This window comes from Hyla sarda, chromosome 11 (genome assembly GCF_029499605.1).
Source record: "Hyla sarda isolate aHylSar1 chromosome 11, aHylSar1.hap1, whole genome shotgun sequence".
NCBI lineage: Eukaryota > Metazoa > Chordata > Amphibia > Anura > Hylidae > Hyla > Hyla sarda.
In genome coordinates this window covers 104,364,295-104,382,182 of record NC_079199.1, presented here as the reverse complement: position 1 = coordinate 104,382,182, position 17,888 = coordinate 104,364,295, and the positions used below count along the sequence as shown (strand labels likewise).

The 17,888-nt window shown below is 52.3% G+C and overlaps 1 protein-coding gene across 1 annotated transcript; it reads left to right on the top strand.

Annotated features, from left to right (window-relative positions):
* The first annotated feature begins 1,989 nt into the window (after window positions 1–1,989).
* On the top strand, window positions 1,990–17,720 carry LOC130295348 (LIX1-like protein). The gene is made up of 6 exons (XM_056546005.1): window positions 1,990–2,263; window positions 9,746–9,909; window positions 10,087–10,227; window positions 13,880–13,975; window positions 15,240–15,317; window positions 15,395–17,720. The coding sequence occupies exons 1-6, from the start codon at window positions 2,023–2,025 to the stop codon at window positions 15,635–15,637; spliced, it is 963 nt and encodes a 320-aa protein (XP_056401980.1). The 5' UTR covers window positions 1,990–2,022; the 3' UTR covers window positions 15,638–17,720.
* The last annotated feature ends 168 nt before the right edge of the window (window positions 17,721–17,888 follow it).

Here is a 17,888-nt window from a genome sequence, read left to right as displayed (position 1 = left end):
CCTGTATCTAGGCTAGAGCCTCAATGTATCCAACCGTATCTCATCTTGTATCTAGGCTAGAGCCTTCATGTATCCAACTGTATCTAATCTTGTATCCAGGCTAGAGTCTTCATGTATCCAACCGTATCTCATCTTGTATCTAGGCTAGAGCCTCAATGTATCCAACTGTATCTCATCCTGTATCTAGGCTAGAGCCTTCATATATCCAACCGTATCTCATCTTGTATCCAGGCTAGAGCGTTCATGTATCCAACTGTATCTCATCTTGTATCTAGGCTAGAGCCCTAATGTATCCAACTGTATCTCATCTTGTATCTAGGCTAGAGCCCCGATGTATCCAACTGTATCTCATCTTGTATCTAGGCTAGAGCCCTCATGTATCCAATCGTATCTCATCTAGTATCCAGGCTAGAACCTTCATGTATCCAACCATATCTAATCTTGTATCTAGGCTAGAGCCTTCATGTATCCAACCATATCTCATCTTGTATCTAGGCTAGAGCCTCAATGTATCCAACTGTATCTCATACTGTATCTAGGCTAGAGCCTCAATGTATCCAACTGTATCTCATCTTGTATCTAGGCTAGAGCCTCAATGTATCCAACTGTATCTCATCTTGTATCTAGGCTAGTGTTCAGGAGCTGAGTGTGCGATCAGCAGGCAGGTCCTATGGCTAATGCTGCACATCGCTGATCGGGCCGCTGTCCGCCATTAACCCTTCAGAGTTGATTGTCTGGTGTCTAAAATGGGAAAAGGATCTAAATCTGGGCTGATCGGATCCCCGCAACTAAATGACAGGGTCCTGATGAGCCGGGCGCCGCTCTACCTGTTCAGTGGATAGAATCTGTATAAAATAAAAAATAAATGAGATTTAAAGGAAATTTAAGAAATTTAAATTGATTTTAAAATTAACTGGTGCCAGAGAGTTAAAACAGATTTGTAAATTACTTCTATTTAAAAATCTTAATCCTTCCAGTACTTATCAGCTGCTGTGTGCTCCACAGGAAGTTGCGTAGTTCTTTCCAGTCTGACCACAGTGCTCTCTGCTGCCACCTCTGTCTGTGTAGGAGCAAATCCCCATAGCAAACCTATTACGTTAAGTAAAGCGCGCGGTCAACGGCGTAAAGGTAAAAAAAAAAAAACTAAACTTCCAGAATTTATGATTTTTGGTCGTTTCAAATGCCAGAAATTAATTAAAAAAAAGTCCCATCAAAACAAAAATGGTTCCGATAAAGACAACAGATCACGGCGCAGAAAAGTGACGCCCAAACATCCGCGTATACGGAAAAATAAAAGTGTTCTGGCTATTAGAAGGCGAGGAGGAATAAACAAAAGTGCAAAATAAAAATCTCATGTCCTTAACCACTTAATCCAGTGTTTCCCAACCTGGGTGCCTCCAGCTGTTGCAAAACTACAACTCCCAGCATGCCCGGACAGCCTTCGGCTGTCCGGGCATGCTAGGAGTTTAGTTTTGCAACAGCTGGAGTCACCCTGATAACAAGAGACACCTCCGCCATGATTGTCACCTCACGCCCCGCCTCCTAAATTAATCAGATCTCTGATTGGTTCCCAATAAACACCGCCCCTTTTCTTTATTGGGATAATCCGCAAACTGTTATATATAAAGCTGTTCATTGGTTAATAAACTAGCTCCGCCCCTTCATTCTGTGAGTGACAGCTACCATCCACCAGCACTTTTATTTTCAGCTAACCCCGCCCCCTCTTATTTATAAGGCCTCTGATTGGCTCTGGCTGCTAATAGCCGATTGTAAATACTGTCCCGTCCCGTTACTTTATGAAGAGGCCACACCCATCTGGTCTATGTTGGGATGTGATTGGTGGAATGCGCCAGGCCGCTCCTCTTGGCTCTGTGAGTGGCATCTTGAATTCCTCAGTCCCGTTATTCGGCCGCAGAGCGCCGCCCACTCGGGATAATGCTGACGCTGATTGGTTGGCTGACGTCCTCCCCGCCCACTGCTCTGTGAGTGACAGCACGATCTGCTCAGTCCCGTTATCCGGTCATGGAGTCGGTCCGTCCGCAGCGGTTGCAGCCGGGGGTCGGGCCCGGGGTGTCGGCGGGGACCCTGCGCTCTTTGCGGCCCGGAGTGACCGGCAGCTCGTTCCCCGGCGCTCAGGCCTCGGCTCCTCCACCCCCGCTCGGCCTGGGGATCCCGGGGAGTGCGGGCAGCCCGGCGGTGCTGCGGGAGGCGGTGGAGGCCGTGGTGCGGAGCTTCGCTAAACACACCCAGGGCTACGGGAGAGGTGAGCGGGGCTGAGGCTGCACGGGCCCCGGGGAAAAAGGAGGGTGTACTCCGGGGAGAGAGGAGGGTGTACTCCGGGGAGAGAGAGAGAGAGGAGGGTGTACTCCGGGGGGAGAGAGGAGGGTGTACTCCGGGGAGAGAGAGAGAGAGAGGAGGGTGTACTCCGGGGGGAGAGAGGAGGGTGTACTCCGGGGGGAGAGGAGGGTGTACTCCGGGGGGAGAGAGGAGGGTGTACTCCGGGGAGAGAGGAGGGTGTACTCCGGGGAGAGAGAGAGAGAGGAGGGTGTACTCCGGGAGAGAGAGAGAGAGAGGAGGGTGTACTCCGGGGAGAGAGAGAGAGAGGAGGGTGTACTCCGGGGAGAGAGAGAGAGGAGGGTGTACTCCGGGGAGAGAGAGAGAGAGAGAGAGAGGAGGGTGTACTCCGGGGAGAGAGGGAGAGAGAGAGAGAGGAGGGTGTACTCCGGGGAGAGAGAGAGAGAGAGAGAGAGAGAGGAGGGTGTACTCCGGGGAGAGAGAGAGAGAGAGGAGGGTGTACTCCGGGGAGAGAGAGAGGAGGGTGTACTCCGGGGGGAGAGAGAGAGGAGGGTGTACTCCGGGGAGAGAGAGAGAGGAGGGTGTACTCCGGGGAGAGAGAGAGGAGGGTGTACTCCGGGGAGAGAGAGAGAGAGAGAGAGGAGGGTGTACTCCGGGGGGAGAGAGAGAGGAGGGTGTACTCCGGGGAGAGAGAGAGAGGAGGGTGTACTCCGGGGAGAGAGAGAGAGGAGGGTGTACTCCGGGGAGAGAGAGAGAGGAGGGTGTACTCCGGGGAGAGAGAGAGAGGAGGGTGTACTCCGGGGAGAGAGAGAGAGGAGGGTGTACTCCGGGGGGGAGAGAGAGGAGGGTGTACTCCGGGGAGAGAGGGAGAGAGAGAGAGAGGAGGGTGTACTCCGGGGAGAGAGGGAGAGGAGGGTGTACTCCGGGGGGAGAGAGAGAGGAGGGTGTACTCCGGGGAGAGAGAGAGGAGGGTGTACTCCGGGGAGAGAGAGAGGAGGGTGTACTCTGGGGAGAGAGAGAGAGGAGGGTGTACTCCGGGGAGAGAGAGAGAGGAGGGTGTACTCCGGGGAGAGAGAGAGAGGAGGGTGTACTCCGGGGAGAGAGGGAGAGAGAGAGAGAGGAGGGTGTACTCCGGGGAGAGAGAGAGAGGAGGGTGTACTCCGGGGGGAGAGAGAGAGGAGGGTGTACTCCGGGGAGAGAGAGAGAGAGGAGGGTGTACTCCGGGGAGAGAGAGAGAGAGGAGGGTGTACTCCGGGGAGAGAGAGAGAGAGGAGGGTGTACTCCGGGGGGAGAGAGAGAGAGAGAGGAGGGTGTACTCCGGGGAGAGAGAGGAGGGTGTACTCCGGGGAGAGAGAGGAGGGTGTACTCCGGGGGGAGAGAGAGGAGGGTGTACTCCGGGGGGAGAGAGAGGAGGGTGTACTCCGGGGAGAGAGAGAGGAGGGTGTACTCCGGGGAGAGAGAGAGGAGGGTGTACTCCGGGGAGAGAGGAGGGTGTACTCCGGGGGGGGGAGAGAGAAGAGGGTGTACTCCGGGGGGGGAGAGAGAAGAGGGTGTACTCCGGGGGGGGAGAGAGAAGAGGATGTACTCCGGGGGGGGAGAGAGAAGAGGGTGTACTCCGGGGGGGGAGAGAGAAGAGGGTGTACTCCGGGGGGGGAGAGAGAAGAGGGTGTACTCCGGGGGGGGAGAGAGAGGAGGGTGTACTCCGGGGGGGGAGAGAGAGGAGGGTGTACTCCGGGGGGGGAGAGAGAGGAGGGTGTACTCCGGGGGGGGAGAGAGAGGAGGGTGTACTCCGGGGGGGGAGAGAGAGGAGGGTGTACTCCGGGGGGGGAGAGAGAGGAGGGTGTACTCCGGGGGGGGAGAGAGAGGAGGGTGTACTCCGGGGGGGGGAGAGAGAGGAGGGTGTACTCCGGGGGGGGAGAGAGAGGAGGGTGTACTCCGGGGGGGGAGAGAGAGGAGGGTGTACTCCGGGGGGGGAGAGAGAGGAGGGTGTACTCCGGGGGGGGAGAGAGAGGAGGGTGTACTCCGGGGGGGGGAGAGAGAGGAGGGTGTACTCCGGGGGGGGAGAGAGAGAGGAGGGTGTACTCCGGGGGGGGAGAGAGAGAGGAGGGTGTACTCCGGGGGGGGAGAGAGAGAGGAGGGTGTACTCCGGGGGGGGAGAGAGAGAGGAGGGTGTACTCCGGGGGGGGAGAGAGAGAAGAGGGTGTACTCCGGGGGGGGAGAGAGAGAAGAGGGTGTACTCCGGGGGGGGAGAGAGAGAAGAGGGTGTACTCCGGGGGGGGAGAGAGAGAAGAGGGTGTACTCCGGGGGGGGAGAGAGAGAGGAGGGTGTACTCCGGGGGGGGAGAGAGAGAGGAGGGTGTACTCCGGGGGGGGAGAGAGAGAAGAGGGTGTACTCCGGGGGGGGAGAGAGAGAAGAGGGTGTACTCCGGGGGGGGAGAGAGAGAGAGAGAGAGAGAGAGAGAGAGAGAGGAGGGTGTACTCCGGGGAGAGAGAGAGAGAGAGAGAGAGAGAGAGAGGAGGGTGTACTCCGGGGGGAGAGAGAGAGAGAGAGAGAGAGAGAGAGAGGAGGGTGTACTCCGGGGAGAGAGAGAGAGAGAGAGAGGAGGGTGTACTCCGGGGAGAGAGAGAGAGAGAGAGAGGAGGGTGTACTCCGGGGAGAGAGAGAGAGAGAGGAGGGTGTACTCCGGGGGGAGAGAGAGAGAGAGGAGGGTGTACTCCGGGGGGAGAGAGAGAGAGAGAGGAGGGTGTACTCCGGGGGGAGAGAGAGAGAGAGAGAGAGGAGGGTGTACTCCGGGGGGAGAGAGAGAGGAGGGTGTACTCCGGGGGGAGAGAGAGAGGAGGGTGTACTCCGGGGGAGAGAGAGAGAGGAGGGTGTACTCCGGGGGGAGAGAGAGAGAGAGAGGAGGGTGTACTCCGGGGGGAGAGAGAGAGAGAGAGGAGGGTGTACTCCGGGGGGAGAGAGAGAGAGAGAGGAGGGTGTACTCCGGGGGGAGAGAGAGAGGAGGGTGTACTCCGGGGGGAGAGAGAGAGGAGGGTGTACTCCGGGGGGAGAGAGAGGGGGAGAGAGAGAGGAGGGTGTACTCCGGGGGGAGAGAGAGGGGGAGAGAGAGAGGAGGGTGTACTCCGGGGGGAGAGAGAGGGGGAGAGAGAGAGGAGGGTGTACTCCGGGGGGAGAGAGAGGGGGAGAGAGAGAGGAGGGTGTACTCCGGGGGGAGAGAGAGGGGGAGAGAGAGAGGAGGGTGTACTCCGGGGGGAGAGAGAGGGGGGAGAGAGAGAGGAGGGTGTACTCCGGGGGGAGAGAGAGGGGGAGAGAGAGAGGAGGGTGTACTCCGGGGGGAGAGAGAGAGGAGGGTGTACTCCGGGGGGAGAGAGAGAGGAGGGTGTACTCCGGGGGGAGAGAGAGAGGAGGGTGTACTCCGGGGGGAGAGAGAGAGGGAGAGAGAGAGGAGGGTGTACTCCGGGGGGAGAGAGAGAGGGAGAGAGAGAGGGAGGGTGTACTCCGGGGGGAGAGAGAGAGGAGGGTGTACTCCGGGGGGAGAGAGAGAGGAGGGTGTACTCCGGGGGGAGAGAGAGAGAGGAGGGTGTACTCCGGGGGGAGAGAGAGAGGAGGGTGTACTCCGGGGGGAGAGAGAGAGAGGAGGGTGTACTCCGGGGGGAGAGAGAGAGAGGAGGGTGTACTCCGGGGGGAGAGAGAGAGGAGGGTGTACTCCGGGGGGAGAGAGAGAGGAGGGTGTACTCCGGGGGGAGAGAGAGAGGAGGGTGTACTCCGGGGGGAGAGAGAGAGGAGGGTTGTACTCCGGGGGGGAGAGAGAGAGAGAGAGAGAGAGAGAGGAGGGTGTACTCCGGGGGGAGAGAGAGAGAGAGAGAGAGAGAGAGGAGGGTGTACTCCGGGGGGAGAGAGAGAGGAGGGTGTACTCCGGGGGGAGAGAGAGAGGAGGGTGTACTCCGGGGGGAGAGAGAGAGGGAGAGAGAGAGGAGGGTGTACTCCGGGGGGAGAGAGAGAGGAGGGTGTACTCCGGGGGGAGAGAGAGAGGGAGAGAGAGAGGAGGGTGTACTCCGGGGGGAGAGAGAGAGGGAGAGAGAGAGGAGGGTGTACTCCGGGGGGAGAGAGAGAGGGAGAGAGAGAGGAGGGTGTACTCCGGGGGGAGAGAGAGAGGGAGAGAGAGAGGAGGGTGTACTCCGGGGGGAGAGAGAGAGGGAGAGAGAGAGGAGGGTGTACTCCGGGGGGAGAGAGAGAGGGAGAGAGAGAGGAGGGTGTACTCCGGGGGGAGAGAGAGAGGAGGGTGTACTCCGGGGGGAGAGAGAGAGGAGGGTGTACTCCGGGGGGAGAGAGAGAGGAGGGTGTACTCCGGGGGAGAGAGAGAGGAGGGTGTACTCCGGGGGGAGAGAGAGAGGAGGGTGTACTCCGGGGGGAGAGAGAGAGGAGGGTGTACTCCGGGGGGAGAGAGAGAGGAGGGTGTACTCCGGGGGGAGAGAGAGAGGAGGGTGTACTCCGGGGGGAGAGAGAGAGGAGGGTGTACTCCGGGGGGAGAGAGAGAGGAGGGTGTACTCCGGGGGGAGAGAGAGAGGAGGGTGTACTCCGGGGGGAGAGAGAGAGGAGGGTGTACTCCGGGGGGAGAGAGAGAGGAGGGTGTACTCCGGGGGGAGAGAGAGAGGAGGGTGTACTCCGGGGGGAGAGAGAGAGAGGAGGGTGTACTCCGGGGAGAGAGAGAGAGAGGAGGGTGTACTCCGGGGAGAGAGAGAGAGAGGAGGGTGTACTCCGGGGAGAGAGAGAGAGAGGAGGGTGTACTCCGGGGGGAGAGAGAGAGAGAGAGGAGGGTGTACTCCGGGGAGAGAGAGAGAGAGAGAGAGGAGGGTGTACTCCGGGGAGAGAGAGGAGGGTGTACTCCGGGGAGAGAGAGAAGATGGTGTACTCCGGGGAGAGAGAGGAGGGTGTACTCCGGGGAGAGAGAGGAGGGTGTACTCCGGGGGGAGAGAGAGGAGGGTGTACTCCGGGGAGAGAGAGAGGAGGGTGTACTCCGGGGAGAGAGGAGGGTGTACTTCGGGGAGAGAGGAGGGTGTACTCCGGGGAGAGAGGAGGGTGTACTCCGGGGAGAGAGAAGAGGGTGTACTCCGGGGAGAGAGAAGAGGGTGTACTCCGGGGGGGGAGAGAGAAGAGGGTGTACTCCGGGGGGGGAGAGAGAAGAGGGTGTACTCCGGGGGGGGGAGAGAGAAGAGGGTGTACTCCGGGGGGGGAGAGAGAAGAGGGTGTACTCCGGGGGGGGAGAGAGAAGAGGGTGTACTCCGGGGGGGGAGAGAGAAGAGGGTGTACTCCGGGGGGGGGGGAGAGAGAAGAGGGTGTACTCCGGGGGGGGGGGAGAGAGAAGAGGGTGTACTCCGGGGGGGGGAGAGAGAAGAGGGTGTACTCCGGGGGGGGGGGAGAGAGAAGAGGGTGTACTCCGGGGGGGGGGAGAGAGAGGAGGGTGTACTCCGGGGGGGGGGAGAGAGAGGAGGGTGTACTCCGGGGGGGGGAGAGAGAGAGGAGGGTGTACTCCGGGGGGAGAGAGAGAGAGAGGAGGGTGTACTCCGGGGGGAGAGAGAGAGAGAGGAGGGTGTACTCCGGGGGGAGAGAGAGAGGAGGGTGTACTCCGGGGGGAGAGAGAGAGGAGGGTGTACTCCGGGGGGAGAGAGAGAGGAGGGTGTACTCCGGGGGGAGAGAGAGAGGAGGGTGTACTCCGGGGGGAGAGAGAGAGAGAGAGAGAGAGGAGGGTGTACTCCGGGGGGAGAGAGAGAGAGAGAGAGAGGAGGGTGTACTCCGGGGGGAGAGAGAGAGGAGGGTGTACTCCGGGGGGAGAGAGAGAGGAGGGTGTACTCCGGGGGGAGAGAGAGAGGGAGAGAGAGAGGAGGGTGTACTCCGGGGGGAGAGAGAGAGGAGGGTGTACTCCGGGGGGAGAGAGAGAGGAGGGTGTACTCCGGGGGGAGAGAGAGAGGGAGAGAGAGAGGAGGGTGTACTCCGGGGGGAGAGAGAGAGGGAGAGAGAGAGGAGGGTGTACTCCGGGGGGAGAGAGAGAGGGAGAGAGAGAGGAGGGTGTACTCCGGGGGGAGAGAGAGAGGAGGGTGTACTCCGGGGGGAGAGAGAGAGGAGGGTGTACTCCGGGGGGAGAGAGAGAGGAGGGTGTACTCCGGGGGGAGAGAGAGAGGAGGGTGTACTCCGGGGGGAGAGAGAGGAGGGTGTACTCCGGGGGGAGAGAGAGAGGAGGGTGTACTCCGGGGGGAGAGAGAGAGGAGGGTGTACTCCGGGGGGAGAGAGAGAGGAGGGTGTACTCCGGGGGGAGAGAGAGAGGAGGGTGTACTCCGGGGGGAGAGAGAGAGGAGGGTGTACTCCGGGGGGAGAGAGAGAGGAGGGTGTACTCCGGGGGGAGAGAGAGAGGAGGGTGTACTCCGGGGGGAGAGAGAGAGGAGGGTGTACTCCGGGGGGAGAGAGAGAGAGGAGGGTGTACTCCGGGGAGAGAGAGAGAGAGGAGGGTGTACTCCGGGGAGAGAGAGAGAGAGAGGAGGGTGTACTCCGGGGAGAGAGAGAGAGAGGAGGGTGTACTCCGGGGGGAGAGAGAGGAGGGTGTACTCCGGGGAGAGAGAGAGAGAGAGAGAGGAGGGTGTACTCCGGGGAGAGAGAGGAGGGTGTACTCCGGGGAGAGAGAGAAGATGGTGTACTCCGGGGGAGAGAGAGGAGGGTGTACTCCGGGGAGAGAGAGGAGGGTGTACTCCGGGGGGAGAGAGAGGAGGGTGTACTCCGGGGAGAGAGAGAGGAGGGTGTACTCCGGGGAGAGAGGAGGGTGTACTTCGGGGAGAGAGGAGGGTGTACTCCGGGGAGAGAGGAGGGTGTACTCCGGGGAGAGAAGAGGGTGTACTCCGGGGGGGGAGAGAGAAGAGGGTGTACTCCGGGGGGGGAGAGAGAAGAGGGTGTACTCCGGGGGGGAGAGAGAAGAGGGGTGTACTCCGGGGGGGGAGAGAGAAGAGGGTGTACTCCGGGGGGGGAGAGAGAGGAGGGTGTACTCCGGGGGGAGAGAGAGAGGAGGGTGTACTCCGGGGGGAGAGAGAGAGGAGGGTGTACTCCGGGGGGAGAGGAGTTTTGGGGGGGATGCAGTCTGGACCGGACCTCAGTTTTTTTGGGGGGGAGGCATTCTGGAGCGGACCTCAGTTTTGGGGGGGGGGGGGGGAGGCAGTCTGGACCGGTCCTCAGTTTTGGGGGGGAGGCAGTCGGGTTCGGACCTCAGTTTGGGGTTAGTCAGGACGGTCGTGTCCCTTTAAGGCTCTGCACATCTGGCCGCTCCTATCCTGATCCGCTCCCCAGCTGTGTCCAGGAATCTAATGAGCCGAGCGGGATGACATCGTCCTGACACAGCTGTATAGAAACACAACATTGGCGCTGGGCGCGGCCCCGTCTCATCCCGTTTCCCTTCTCTCGCCGGCAGTGAACGTGGTGGAGGCGCTACAGGAGTTCTGGCAGATGAAGCAGACGCGGGGGGCGGAGCTGAAGAACGGCGCGCTGGTGGTGTACGAGATGGTGCCGTCCAATAGTCCGCCATACGTCTGCTACGTCACCCTCCCCGGGGGCAGCTGCTTCGGGAGCTTCCAGGTAACGGCCATAGATCAGGGGGCCTCCAGCTGTTGCAAGTCTACAACTCCCAGCATGCGGCTGTCCGGGCATGCTGGGAATTGTAGTTTTGCAACAGCTGTAGGCATTCTGGTTGGGAAACGCTGCCCCCATCTGGACGTTGAGTGTCATTGCTTCTGTTTTTTTCCTCTGTTCTAGTTCTGTCCGACTAAAGCGGAGGCCAGGAGGAGCGCGGCCAAGATCGCCCTGATGAACTCCGTCTTTAACGAGCACCCGTCCCGCCGGATCACCGACGAGTTCATCGAGAAGAGCGTCTGCGAGGCCCTGGCCACGTTCAATGTAAGACCACGGCCTCTCCTCGCAGCTGTCGGGTCGTTACAGTGCATCAGTGACATTCTTGCTCCTGCGCTGATGGTTTGTTACAGTGTGCCAGCAGGATTGCCTGGGCTGGATACACAGTAACAAACCTCCAGCTGTGAAGTATTAGGCCTGTATGGAGTCTTCAGGCTGTGGAATGTAAATAACAGGTAAATCCGGCTTGGTTGCCCATAGCGACCAGAGATTAACCAAATGAAAGCTGACCTCTGGTTGCTATGGACAACAGACAGCTTTAAAGGGGTGTTCGTGTTAAAAAAAAAAAAAAAAAATTTATTTTCATATCAACTGGCTCCAGAAAGTTAAACAGATTTGTAAATTATTTCTATTAAAAAAAATGTGAATCTTTCCAGTACTAATTAGCTGCTGAAGTTGAATAGGTCTTTTCTGTCTGACCACAGTGCTCTCTGCTGACACCTCTGTCCAGGTCAGGAACTGTCCAGAGCAGCATATGTTTGCTATGGGGATTTTCTCCTGCTTTGGACAGTTCCTAAAATGGACAGAGGTGTCAGCAGAGAGCACTGTGGTCAGACAGAAAGGAAATTCAAAAAGAAAAGAACTTCCTGTGTAGTATACAGCAGCTGAGAAGTACTGGAAGGATTAAGATTTTTAAATAGAAGTAATTCACAAATCTGTTTTAACTTTCTGGAACCAGTTGATTGAGAGAGAGAGAGAGAGAAAAAAAAGTTTTCCAGCGGAGTACCCCTTTAACCCCTTAAGGACTCAGGGTTTTTCCGTTTTTGAATTTTCGTTTTTTCCTCCTTACCTTTAAAAAAATCATAACTCTTTCAATTTTGCACCTAAAAATCCATATGATGCTTATTTTTTGCGCCACCAATTCTACTTTGTAATTAAATCAGTCATTTTACCCAAAAATCTACGGTGAACCGGAAAAAAAAATCATTGTGAGACAAAAGAGGGGAAAAAAAAGCCATTTTGGGGGCTTCTGTTTCTACGCAGTAAATTTTTCGGTAAAAATTACGCCTTATTATTCTGTAGGTCCATCCGGTTACAATGATCACCTACTTATATAGGTTGGATATTGTCGCACTTCTGGAAAAAATCATAACTACACGTAGGAAAATGTATACGTTTAAAATTGTCATCTTCTGACCCCTATAACTTTTTTATTTTTCCGCGTACGGGCCGGTATCAGGGCTCAATTTTTTTGGCGCCATGATCTGAAGTTTTTAGCAGTACCATTTTTGTATTGATCGGACTTTTTGATCGCTTTTTATTCATTTTTTCCTTATATAAAAATTGACCAAAAATACAGTATTTTGGACTTTGGAATTTATAATTCGGACATTTCTGCACATGGCGATACCACATATGTTTATTTTTATTTATACTTTTTTTTTTTTTTTAAATGGGAAAAGGGGGTGATTCAAACTTTTATTAGGGAAGGGGTTAAATGATCTTTACCTTTAATTTTTTCACTTATTTTTTTTCACTTGTTTTTTTTTTTTTTTGCAATGTTATAGCCCCCCATAGGAGACTATAACACTGCACACACTGATCTTTTACATTGATCATTGTTATCCCATAGAAGACTATAACACTGCACACACTGATCTTTTACATTGATCATTGTTATCCCATAGGAGGCTATAACACTGCACACACTGATCTCTTACACAGATCATTGTTATCCCATAGCAGACTATAAAACTGCACACACTGATCTCTTATACTGATCATTGTTATCCCATAGGGGACTATAACACTGCACACACTGATCTCTTACACAGATCATTGTTATCCCATAGCAGACTATAAAACTGCACACACTGATCTCTTATACTGATCATTGTTATCCCATAGGGGACTATAACACTGCAAACACTGATCTTTTACATTGATCAATGGTTTCTCATAGGAAACCATTGATCAATTATTCTGCTGCTTGACTGTTCATGCCTGGATCTCAGGCACTGAGCAGTCACTCGGCGATCGGACACCAGGAGGCAAGGTAAGGGACCCTCCTGCTGTGTCACAGCTGTTCGGGCATGCCACGATTTTGCCACGGCGATCCTGAACAGCCCCCTGAGCTAACCGGCAAGGATTTACTTTCACTTTAGATGCGGCATTCAACTTTGAACGCCGCGTCTAAAGGGTTAATAGCGAGCGGCAACGCGATCAGTGCTGCGCGCTATTAGCCACGGGTCCCTGCCGTTGTTAGAGGCTGGGTCCAACCCGCTATGACGTACAGGTATGCCCTTGTTCCTTAACAGGTTAAACTCCTCCAGCCTCAGCAGCCTGCACTAATGGAGCGCCGATAACACTGATCAGTGCTCTTCTTTGGCATAGCATTGTTCAGTGTATAAAATTGAAAGATCCCATGTAATAGTCTCCTATGGAGACTGGAAAGTAGTGAATAAAGAGTTACTAAATGTGAATGAACCCCTTCCCTAATCACCCACCCATCCCCCTTATCCCATTTTTATTAATTAAAATGTCAACTAAAATAAACAAACATTTGTAGTCCAAACTATTAAAATAGAACTTAATTACATTTTACAGTTAAATGGCTTATACGTAAAAAAAATGCAGTCCAGAATTGCGTATGTTTGGTCACTTTCTATACCAGAAAAAAAATGTATACAAAGCCATCAAAATTCCATCACAACAAAACACGGTACCAAAATGAACTACAGTAGGCAAAAAAGGAAAATAAAAGACCCTAATGGATTAAAAAAATGTAAATGAATAAATAGTAATAATAAAAAATAATCACAAAAAACCCATAAACATATAGCATCGTACAAACTATTAAAATATCATGTAAATTAAACTGTACTTTAAAAAGGTATAGGGGTCAGAAAATGGCAATTTTATTTATTTTATAAGTAGTAAAACATGATGAGAAACTCTACAAAAAGGGTATTTGTTGGAACCGTTCCGTGTTGGAATGTAACGTGCGGTGAACAGCAGCGGGATTTTTGCCAGCAGAATTCCGCCTCAAATGAAAACCCAATACACTTCTATAAGATTCCGCACTCCCGTAGACACTTTGGAATTTCCGCTTGTGGAAGTGTTTTGGGCTTTCAGCCTGTCCGGGCATTCTAGAAGTTGTAGTTTTACAACAGCTGGAGGCACCCTGGTTGGGAAACACTCTTAAATACTGCAGTCAGGAGCGAAAGGGGTTAATGGAGTTGTCCTGAGGCTAAATTTGATTGTAATATACCCTGTTGTAAACCATGGCGCCCCCGATGGTTGAGAATATCCGCTCCCCCGGCATCTCCCGTCTGCTCCTCTCCCTCCTGTACAGACTTTTCTTTGTTCCCTCCGTGTGAAAATCGCCCCCGATTCGGCTATAAATGAGTCCCCCGTGCTGGTGCTTATTCGTCACAGATGCAGCCGTCCCCCGGGGCCACGTATCACGCGCCTCTTTATTGGTTTACGAAAAAAAGAACTTGTGTCCCGATTAAATTTTATCCTCATTAGGCTGATACTGCCCCCCTGAGGCCACTGAGAGGAATCATCCCTGCACCCCCCTCCCCAAATCCCTCGTCTCTATTTTTGTGTTTCCTCCAATTAAAAGCAGATGATGTAACAATCCGCAGATGAGCCGGACGACTCTGACCGCTCCGATATATATGTTCTACTTTTACAGGGAAATCGCGAGGAAGCCGATAACCCAAACACCGGGATCGGAGCCTTCCGCTTCATGCTGGAGTCAAACAAGGGCAAATCCATGCTGGAATTCCAGGTATAAATATGGACTACAACATATATAGAAGGTCCAGGTGATAATACCGCCATATATATAAGAATATAACTTCTATAATACTGCTCCTATATTCAAGAATATAACTACTATAATACTGCCTCCTATATACAAGAATATAACTACTATAATACTGCTCCTATATACAAGAATATAACTACTATAATACTGCCCCTATATACAAGAATATAACTACTATAATACTGCTCCTATATACAAGAATATAACTACTATAATACTGCTCCTATATACAAGAATATAACTACTATAATACTGCTCCTATATACAAGAATATAACTACTATAATACTGCCCCTATATACAAGAATATAACTACTATAATACTGCTCCTATATACAAGAATATAACTACTATAATACTGCTCCTATATACAAGAATATAACTACTATAATACTGCCTCCTATATACAAGAATATAACTACTATAATACTGCTCCCTATATACAAGAATATAACTACTATAATACTGCCCCTATATACAAGAATATAACTACTATAATACTGCTCCTATATACAAGAATATAACTACTATAATACTGCCTCCTATATACAAGAATATAACTACTATAATACTGCCCCTATATACAAGAATATAACTACTATAATACTGCTCCTATATTCAAGAATATAACTACTATAATACTGCCTCCTATATACAAGAATATAACTACTATAATACTGCTCCTATATACAAGAATATAACTACTATAATACTGCTCCTATATACAAGAATATAACTACTATAATACTGCTCCTATATACAAGAATATAACTACTATAATACTGCTCCTATATACAAGAATATAACTACTATAATACTGCCACCTATATACAAGAATATAACTACTATAATACTGCTCCTATATACAAGAATATAACTACTATAACACTACCTCCTATATACAAGAATATAACTACTATAATACTACCTCCTATATACAAGAATATAACTACTATAATACTGCTCCTATATACAAGAATATAACTACTATAATACTGCTCCTATATACAAGAATATAACTACTATAATACTGTTCCTATATACAAGAATATAACTACTATAATACTGCTCCTATATACAAGAATATAACTACTATAATACTGCTCCTATATACAAGAATATAACCACTATAATACTGCTCCTATATACAAGAATATAACTACTATAATACTGCTCCTATATACAAGAATATAACTACTATAATACTGCCCCCTCTGGTCTTTCAGGAGCTGATGACGGTCTTCCAGCTCTTGCACTGGAACGGTAGCCTGAAGGCGATGAGGGAACGTCAGTGCTCCCGCCAGGTACGTCCCGTCCTCTCGTCTATCACCCTCTCTGTCCTTTCGCGATGTTTCTGATCAGACATTCATGTTCTGTACAGGAGGTGTTGGCTCACTACTCCCATCGGGCACTGGATGATGATATGAGGAATCAGATGGCCATGGATTGGGTGAACCGAGAACAGGACAGTCCTGGAATCCTCACCAGAGAGCTAGCGGCCACCGAGAGACAACTGGACGAGGCTCGGCTCGCTGGGAAGGAGCTTCGCTACCACAAGGAGAAGAAGGATATCCTGATGCTGGCTGCCGGGCAGTTGGGGAACATCCACGCCTCCAACTGCTAGGCCGGGGCGCTGCTGGCTCTGCCCCCTGGGACTGGCAATGCTTTGAAGGAGAGAGCGGGCATCTAATTGAACTTACAGTGTACAATGCTCTGGACACCACCTGGTTCACCTGCCGCAGAATCCAGGGTCAGGTGGTGAATGAAAACCTGATACCGGAACTGAACCCCTAGAAATGGAAGCAAACCCAACTCCCTAAGGGCTCAGGGGTGAAATGGAAGCAAACCCAACTCCCTAAGGGCTCGGGGGTGAAATGAATGGAAACCCAACTCCCTAAGGGCTCGGGGGTGAAATGGAAGCAAACCCAACTCCCTAAGGGCTCGGGGGTGAAATGGAAGCAAACCCAACTCCCTAAGGGCTCGGGGGTGAAATGGAACCAAACCCAACTCCCTAAGGGCTCGGGGGTGAAATGGAAGCAAACCCAACTCCCTAAGGGCTCGGGGGTGAAATGGAAGCAAACCCAACCTCCTAAGGGCTCGGGGGTGAAATGGAAGCAAACCCAACCTCCTAAGGGCTCGGGGGTGAAATGGAAGCAAACCCAACCTCCTAAGGGCTCGGGGGTGAAATGGAAGCAAACCCAACCTCCTAAGGGCTCGGGGGTGAAATGGAAGCAAACCCAACCTCCTAAGGGCTCGGGGGTGAAATGGAAGCAAACCCAACCCCCTAAGGGCTCGGGGGTGAAATAGATTGAATCAATTACCAATAATACTGAGCATACGTAGCCACTTCACTCCCATCAGTCAGCAGTTGCGTGAAGGGTCATGTGACTGATTTAGCTGGGTACGTTCTGGTGACAGGTTCCTCAGTCCACACGGGGGCGCTGTACACTGTAACTTCGTCCTCATATGGTATTACGGAGCTGCGGAATAAGAGACTGGCATTAACATTACAAACCGCGCCGCCCATTACACAGATTGTACCGCGAGCGATAACTCTAATACCGTAGATATAACGGAACGCGCGTCTCCTCCCACCACTGTGCCGCCTTTGCACATGTTCTTTGTACTGGTGCCCGGTCTACACCCCGGCGCCCTGTGTGTCTTGTATCCGTCTTTTATATATATATTCTATATTTTTAATAGCTGCGTTGCGCTGCAGTCTGAGGCTCCGCCCCGCGGTCTGTACCGATGGTCACTGCCGGATGTTTTTTTTTTTTTTTATTACTAGCAAAAGTTTTCTATAATTTTTATTTCCGTAGTTTTTATAACTAGAGAGTGAATACAGGATGGGGCGTTTTTATGGGGCGGGATTGGGGGGGGGGGACGTTAAATAGCAGCACAGGAAGTAGATGGCGGTACATGGGGAAAGTCAGCCGACGGCGGCCTCCGCTGTATAATAAAGACTGGTCGGACATGGGCGCCGCCTTAGTGTACGAGAGAGTCCAGACTGCCATAAATATGACCGTTTCATGTTCACGTACCGCAAGCACAAATACGGTAAGACGGCGAACAACGGGGGATGGAAACAGACGACACTAGAATGTAATCTAATCTAAAAAAAAAAAAAAATGGCCGCCTCCATTGTGGACCTCTGCACTGTCATGATGTAGCTCCACTCTGTTTTATACTAAAAAAAGAAATAAATAGCGCCGCTCTTGTCTTCAGGTAGTGTGCGGTATTGCAGCTCTGTTCCATTGATGGGAATTGAGCCAAGTTGTAATATCTCGCACGACCTGAAAACAAGAATGGCGCCATTTAAAAAAAAAAAAAAAAAAAATGGATAATCTCTAGAATAGTGTTCCTCCAGCTGTTGCAAAACTACAATTCCCAACATGTAAAACCCTCAGAAACTGCAGCAGCATGGAAGACATTATCAAGCAGCGTAAGCTGGGAAACATATCAAACTTACTAGAACAGTGTTTCCCCAACCAGGGGGTCTCCAGCTGTTGCAAAACTACAACTCCCAGCATGCCCGGACAGCCTTCGGCTGTCCGGGCATGCTGGGAGTTGTAGTTTTGCAACAGCTGGAGGCATCCTGGTTGGGAAACACTGTCTTAGAACACAGAAAAAGAGGCATTCATGGCCCTAGGGGGAGCTGCAGGCGTGTCTTACCATAATTCTGCCACGTTTTTTTTTTTTTTTTTTTATACATTGAAATAAAGCAATATCTCCGCCCACCGCGCGTCATGTGACGTGTGAGCGAACACTACAGTATTATGATGTATAAAGGACGTTTTTTTATATCTTATCACTACTTTTATTACTACCTAACAAGGTCTCCACGACTGGTACCGGACCAATATCCTGTGTTTTAT